The sequence below is a fragment of the Helianthus annuus genome, chromosome 13 (assembly GCF_002127325.2).
Source record: "Helianthus annuus cultivar XRQ/B chromosome 13, HanXRQr2.0-SUNRISE, whole genome shotgun sequence".
In the NCBI taxonomy this organism is placed as follows: domain Eukaryota; kingdom Viridiplantae; phylum Streptophyta; class Magnoliopsida; order Asterales; family Asteraceae; genus Helianthus; species Helianthus annuus.
In genome coordinates, this window is record NC_035445.2 from 137,098,500 (window position 1) to 137,105,795 (window position 7,296).

At 49.4% G+C, this 7,296-nt stretch overlaps 1 protein-coding gene across 1 annotated transcript; it reads left to right on the top strand.

Moving 5' to 3' along the window:
- Nucleotides 1-2,976: 2,976 nt before the first annotated feature.
- LOC118485880 lies at nucleotides 2,977-4,807 on the top strand. The gene is made up of 2 exons (XM_035982383.1): nucleotides 2,977-3,842; nucleotides 4,129-4,807. Exons 1-2 carry the CDS (start codon nucleotides 2,977-2,979, stop codon nucleotides 4,805-4,807), a joined length of 1,545 nt encoding a protein of 514 aa, XP_035838276.1.
- The last annotated feature ends 2,489 nt before the right edge of the window (nucleotides 4,808-7,296 follow it).

Consider the following 7,296-nt stretch of genomic DNA (forward strand, 5'->3'; position numbering starts at 1 on the left):
TGACTCAGGTAGCGTTGGTTTGGACCAACCATACCTACCACGAGACCTGGCCGAGGTCTCAAAGTTCACAAGGAGAATATCAGAGGCACCCATGCCTCCCAAGACAAAGCTGCCCCCAGGCTTCGATCGCTACGACGGAATGAGGGATCCAGAGGATCATCTGCATGCCTTCCGAGGAGCGGGGCAGCTGGGAAAGTGGCCCATGCCGGTATGGTGCCACATGTTTGTGCAAACTTTAACAGAAGGAGCCCGACTGTGGTTTGATAGTCTCCCTCCAGGGAGCATAGACAGCTACGAAGAGTTAAGCAAAAAATTCCTCAGAAATTTCGGCCAACAAAGAAAGGTGGTCAAGAATCCCAACGAAATCCTCCACATCAGGCAAAAGGATAACGAGCGGATAGACCAGTACATGGAAAGGTTTGTCAAAGAAAGCATGAACATCAAGGATGTTCCGGAGGTCATGAAAATCAGTAACTTTATAAATGGGCTGAAGCATGCACAGCTGTGTGAAAAGCTGGGAGAGGAGTTCCCACCTTCCTTCGATAATCTCATGGACAGGGTCAGGGCTTTCGTCCGGGGAAAGGATACGGTCAGCAAGGCTAAAGAAACGGACACTACACCCCGAAGGGCTATCCCAACAGCAAGACCCCTTGAAAAAGGCCCCGAGGGAGGGGCCCTCCCCCTTACCCTGACAGCTTCACCCCCCTCGTCAAAACTCCAAGTGAGATACTGGCCACGGAAAGAGTGAAGAATTCTTTCCCAAGGCCACCCCCCATAAAGCCAGGTCCCAAGGCACAACCAAACGAATACTGTGAGTTTCATAAGGGCTTCGGGCACAAAACCGATGATTGCATGTACCTCAGAAGGGAAATAGAGGCTGCGGTGAAGACGGGAAGACTGGCCCACCTGGTCAAGGAAATCAAAGAAGGGGGAGGGGATCGTAAGGGAAGAGATGCAAGAGAGCCTGGGAGGGCAGATGTTGATATGATAAGGAGGAGAAATGAATTTGATGTTACCCGAAGTGTTAAGGCCAGGATCCTAGGCTCTCCGAACTGCATGAAAACTCCCATCCTCATGCCGTACTTGGAAGAAAGCGAAGTACAATGGCTTCCGCTGAATATCTCAGCTGTGATAGCTGGGCACAAAGTGTCTAGAATACACGTAGACGGAGGATCCGGCGTCGAGGTAATATATGAACATTGCTTCCTCAGATTCGACAGAGATATAAGAGATAGACTGGAGGAGGACTCTATCCCGTTGGTGGGATTCAACAACAGTGTGTCACACCCTCTGGGAAAGATCAAGCTCCCATTCACAGTTGGTGTAGGGGATAGGGTCCGAACAATCAATTTAACCTTCACTGTAGTCAGGGCACCCTCCAAGTACAACGCGATTTTGGGAAGACCTGGGATTGGAGATCTACAAGCACAAGCATCTACTCCTCACGGGGCTTTGGTATTCCAAACACCAAAGGGACTTGCATGGGTTAAGTCAGCCTACGAAGTGGTCTCTTCAGTATCCAAAGGGGAGGAAGCCGGGAAGACCCAAGGGAAGAAGGTGGAAGAATGGGTCCTCTGTGATAAGTTCCCGGAGCAAACGGTCAAGGTGGGAAGCCACCTAAGTGACAAATGCAAGAGTGCCCTGAAGGAGTTGCTCCTCCATAACCTGGACGTGTTTGCATTCCAACATGGTGACATGACGGGGATTCCCAGAAGCCTGACGGAACACCGGCTCAACACTTTCACATGGGCAAAACCAGTGAAGCAAAAGAAGCGGAGCATGAGGCCAAACAAGAGAAGGGCTGCTTGTGAAGAGACCCGTAAACTGCTCAGGGCGGGGATAGTCAGGGAAGTCAAATACCCATCCTGGGTTGCCAACCCAGTTATGGTTCAGAAAAAAGATGGGGGATGGAGGATGTGCATCGATTTCCAAGACTTAAACAAAGCATGCCCCAAGGACTGCTACCCCCTCCCGGAGATAGACACCCAGGTCGACTCCCTGTCCCAGTACCCACTGAAGTGCTTCCTAGATGCCTACAAGGGATACCACCAAATACATATGTCCATAGAAGATGAAGAAAAGACCGATTTCATCACCGATGAGGGAATATTTTGCTATACTAAGATGCCCTTTGGTCTCAAAAATGCGGGGGCGACATACCAAAGGTTTATGAACACCTTGTTTAGGGAGCAAAGGGGAAGGAATCTAGAGGTGTATGTTGACGACATTGTCATCAAGAGTCTGACAGAAGCAACCATGATAGACAACATAGCTGAGACTCTCAACACAATGCAGGATGTAAATATGAAGCTGAACCCCGGGAAATGCTGTTTCGGGGTAGAGGAAGGAAATTTCCTGGGGGTGGTGGTAACTAAAGGAGGGATAAAGGCAAATCCAGAGAAGACCCAGGTTGTGGCTGAAATGCGCTCCCCCAGGTCCTTGAAGGACATCCAGCAATTAAACGGAACGCTGATTGCGCTAAATCGTTTCTTATCAAAAGTGGCTGACAAAACCCTCCCTTTTATGAAGGTATTAAAAGACTGCCTCCAGACCAGCAAATTCAACTGGACCGCCGAGGCCGAAACCGCCTTTCAGGAAATGAAGACCTACATCTGCAAGCTCCCAGCGTTAGCCACCCCGGTGCCCGGGGACCCACTGCTCCTTTACCTATCTGCCTCTAAGACGACCATAAGCGCGATCATGATGGTGGAACGGGAGGGGAAACAGATCCCCATATATTTCATCAGCAGAACACTTAAGGGGCCTGAGGAGCGATACATGCCTTTAGAAAAGCTTGCGTTGGCCCTGGTTTTTGCATCTCGAAGGCTCAGAAGATACTTCCAAGGGCATAAGGTCACCTTAGTAACTGATCAACCCCTCCAGAAAGTGCTTAGAAAACTGGAACAGTCAGGGCGACTGGCTAAATAGGCTGTAGAGCTGGGAGAACACTCTCTGGAGTTCAAGCCCAGGACAGCCATGAAGGGACAAATACTGGCCGACTTCCTAGCAGAAGTACCCGAGGACGAAGAGAGGGAACTACAAAGGTGGGAAACTTTGGAGGAAGAAGAAAGAAGGAGGGGGGACAAGGCCGTCTGGAAGTTGTTCACTGATGGAGCATCTAGTGAAGAAGGGAATGGTGCAGGCATCACGTTGATAAGCCCCGAGGGGGTTGAGCTGACATATGCCATAAGGCTGGATTTCGAAAACACCAACAATACCGCCGAGTATGAAGCCCTCTTAGCAGGGATGAGATTGGCACAGAAGATGAAAGCAAAACACGTGGAGGCTGGTACCGATTCACAGTTGGTGGTAAAGCAGTATCAGGGGGAATATGAAGCCAAGGATGGCGTCATGGCTCGGTATGTGGCGAAAGTTAAGGAGACAGCTAAGGCATTCGGAACCTTCAAACTGGAATACATCCCTCGAGGGAGGAACAGGAAGTCTGATGCACTCAGCAAGCTAGCTTCAGTAGCATTCGACCACCTCGCGAAGGAGGTCAAAGTAGAGGTCCTGACGTCCCCCTCCCTGGACGTAACGGAAGTGGCCACAATCGAAGGTTCCCAAGAAACATGGATGACCCCGATCATTAAATTCCTCCGGGACGGGACCTTACCTGAGGGGGAATGGGCGGCCAGAAAGGTAAGAGTCAAAGCCCTGCAATATGAACTGATTGGGGAAGAGCTATACCGAAGGTCGTACCTGGGTCCATCCCTAAAGTGCATAGACATGGAAGAGGCCGAATATGTGATCAGGGAAATGCACGAGGGAATCTGTGGGATGCACTCAGGACCAAGAACGGTTGTAAGAAGGGCAATGAACGCAGGATTCTACTGGCCACGAATGTACGAGACGGCATCTGAAGAAATCAAGAAAGATAACTGCCAAGTACATGCACCAATGACCCACCAGCATAAACACCCTATGGTCCCGGTCTCGACATCTTGGCCATTCCAAAAATGGGCCATTGACATAATCGGGCCTTTCCCGGAGGGCCCCCGGGGGGGGGGGGGGGGTCAAATACGTAGTGGTGGCCATTGATTATTTCACCAAGTGGATCGAAGCGAAACCCCTGGCAAAGATCACCGGAGATCAAATGAGACGGTTCGTGCTGGATAATATCGTATGCAGATATGGGGTCCCAAAGGAACTGGTGAGTGACAACGGTGTACAATTCGCCGGAAGACCCTTCAAGCCGTGGTGCGAGCAGATGAGGATTCAACAAGTGTTCACCTCTGTAACCCATGCCCAGAGTAACGGATTGGTAGAGAGAGCCAACCAAAGCGTTATCAAAGGAATAAAGGGCAGGCTTGGGAGGAAACAGAAGGGCTGGCTGGAAGAACTTCCATTTGTGTTATGGGCATACCGAACCACCCCCAAAAGTTGCAATGGGGAGACCCCATTCAGCCTTACCTACGGGACAGAAGCCATGATCCCTGCAGAGATCGGATCCCAAACCGCCCGGATGAAGCTGAGGGATGAGGAGAACGAGCAGGATCTAAGAATGAACCTGAACTTATTGGAAGAAAGAAGAGAGATAGCAACGGTGAAGGAAGCTCACTACAAAAAACTCCTGGCAAGTTACTACAACACCCGGATGAAGAAGCTCAACCTCGTCCCAGGGGACCTAGTTCTTAGAGCCAATGAGGCCAGTCTGCAGGAAAATACCGGGAAGTTGGGCCCCAACTGGGAAGGCCCCTATAGAGTCACATGGGCAAACGGGAATGGAACGTGCAAGTTGGAGACTTTAGAGGGAAAAGAGGTCCCCAGGACCTGGAACTTGATGCAGCTCAGGAAGTATTACATGTAAGGGGCATACCCCCAGGAGAAAACAGCCAAGGGCCACTTTTGTTGTAGGAAAACTATGTGTACGGGGACTTTCCCCCCAGAAAGTAAACCTTTTGTAAACAGTCTATGAAGGGAAGTATAAATCCCCCGAAGATTCAATGAAAGACGGACAAAAGTGTCCCATTTTGAAAACTGCGGGTAACCATACCTGGGCAGACGTGCATATGAACACCCTTCAAATCTAAAACTAGAACAAACAAACACACGTGTATGAGGCATCCAAAGACGTGCCCAAAGCCCGGCCGTGGGGCTAATAAATGTCTAGCTAACCTAAAAAACGGACAAAAGCAAGTCAAAAACATAATATCACATTATAAACTTGTCCACCGATTGGCCTCGAACAGACAATCACAGTTTAACAAAGCAAACAACAAAGAACAAATAATGCAAATACGCTCGTATATAGAAAACTACGAAGGGGAAACTGCTTTATTTGATACAAAACATACGTACAAAAAGAAGCCCCAATAACTGGGGCAAAAAACTAAAAAGATTATTACAAACACGGCGAGACAAAGTAAAGACATAGCTCCTCGCCAAAGCAGCTTGAAAATCTCCAAGGAATCACCAAGCTAGCCTCCGATATAAGCCCCTGCAAAATAAAACAAACAAGGCAAGAAACAGGCAACAAAGCAAAAGAGGAGCTATACATAACCATAGGCCGTACGATTAGCAGTCAAAATGGTCCCCAACACAAAGGACCATCCAAAACAAAGTCAAACCAAACATACAAATATCCCAAGGTAAGTTAGAGTTATTACAACCATATCGAAGTTTGTCAAGTGTTCAGAATTCACTGGGGATCACCCCCGGAAAGAGACGGCGGGGACGAAGGACCAACGGAGGAGAACAGGGCCTTCAGTTCATCAATTGAGATCATGGGATGTTCAAGGATCCTGGCGAGGACGGCCGGGGTTTTACGCCCAAACTCCTCGTTCAGTTTGGACAACCTCTTCTTCGCTTTGGAGTTATAAAGAGGAGTCTCTTTTCTGCCCAGGCCCTGGGCAGCATAAGCATAGCCGTCCTTCAACCCTGCCTGATAGCCAACATCCCTATAGGCCCTATAAACCTCCTCCAAACCGCTTTTAAAGTCTTCTGATTGAGCTACAGCAGTCAGGAAAACCCCAAAACCTTCAGTAATCAACCAGTGCTTCTCCCCAGCCAACCGTTGGTTATCATCCGAAGTTATCCCGTAATCTGCATACATAGTGTTAAGCTGCTCCTGGGAAACGGAGCCAACTTCCTTCACATGCTTCAGCTCAGCAGGAAGCTCCTCCTTCTCCGCAATCAACGATGCCATCTCCTGCTCCCAGGCTCGCTCCTTCCTCTCAAGCATAGCACCGGCCCCCTAAACAAAGGATCAGTGAATACGTATATATAAAAAAAAAGGGGGAGGGGGGGGGAGAAGATTATGCACCTTCTCCTCCTGTAGCCTCCTCTCAGCATCAACTACTTGGCCTCTAAGCCCAGCAACAACCGACTGGGAAGCCTTAAGCTCAGCCTTGAGTCCCTCGTTTGCTTTCCTCAAATCGTCACTCCTTTGCAGCATCCCAGCACCCCTAAAGAAGCTTTCACACAAAGACATGTTGTATTGATCTTCAAAGAGATCATCCCTCAGGGCAGAATTTACAAATTTATGTGAGGGGGGGACATCATGACTCAGAAAATCCCTGGCAGCTTCAGGAGTCCCTATCACGGAAGAACTAGTTACCTTCCACTTGGGAACATAAGTGGTAGGGATGGCATCAGCAAACAGAGGGGCAAGGGGGGACCGACAAGCAAGGCCTTCCTGAAAAGTAGGATTGCTAGTCCTAGTAGCATGTAACGAAGAAAGTTCATAGGCCGAGGAAAAACGAGCTACCCCCACCTCAGAGGCTTTGTCCCGGATACGAGAAGGAGAGGGACCAGTTGGAATTTCTATAGGTTCCCGAGAGCTCCCCTAAGAGAAAAGAAAAACAAAAACAAAAGACAAATCAGAAATAACGGGGAAAGAAAGAAGAAGAAAAGGGATTACGTACCAGTAACGGAGCACTCACTAAGCTTGAGGACTTCAAATGCTTGGATAGGGAACCCTTGACTCCGGCAGGAGGAAGGTCAGAGGCAGCCTTGGAAGAAGGAGGGAGCTTTTGACCACTGGCACTACGAAGCCTCTGACGGATGCTGCGAGGTACAGGATCTGGTTGGGGGCTAGCAGACCTCCTCTTACGAACCAACTTTATCTCCACATCTTCGTCGTCACTCTGACCAGAAGGATGAACAGGAGGAAAGTCGGGAGAACTCTCCTCCTCCCCGGAAGGGTTTTCCTCATTACCACCCAGGGTGGCAGAACCTCCTGCCTGGACGGATCCCCCGGTAACCTGCACTTCCACGTTCAGCCTGGGATCAACCTTATTATCAACCACATACTTCACATCCTTAGAATCACCCTGGAAAAGCCTCCACAAAGTTATC

Coding starts and splice junctions, on each gene's coding strand:
- LOC118485880 (XM_035982383.1), top strand. CDS start 2,977: ATGAAGGGACAAATACTGGCCGACTTCCTAGCAGAAGTACCCGAGGAC. Junction 3,843..4,128: donor GGATTCTACTGGCCACGAAT/GTACGAGACGGC, acceptor TATCGTATGCAG/ATATGGGGTCCCAAAGGAAC.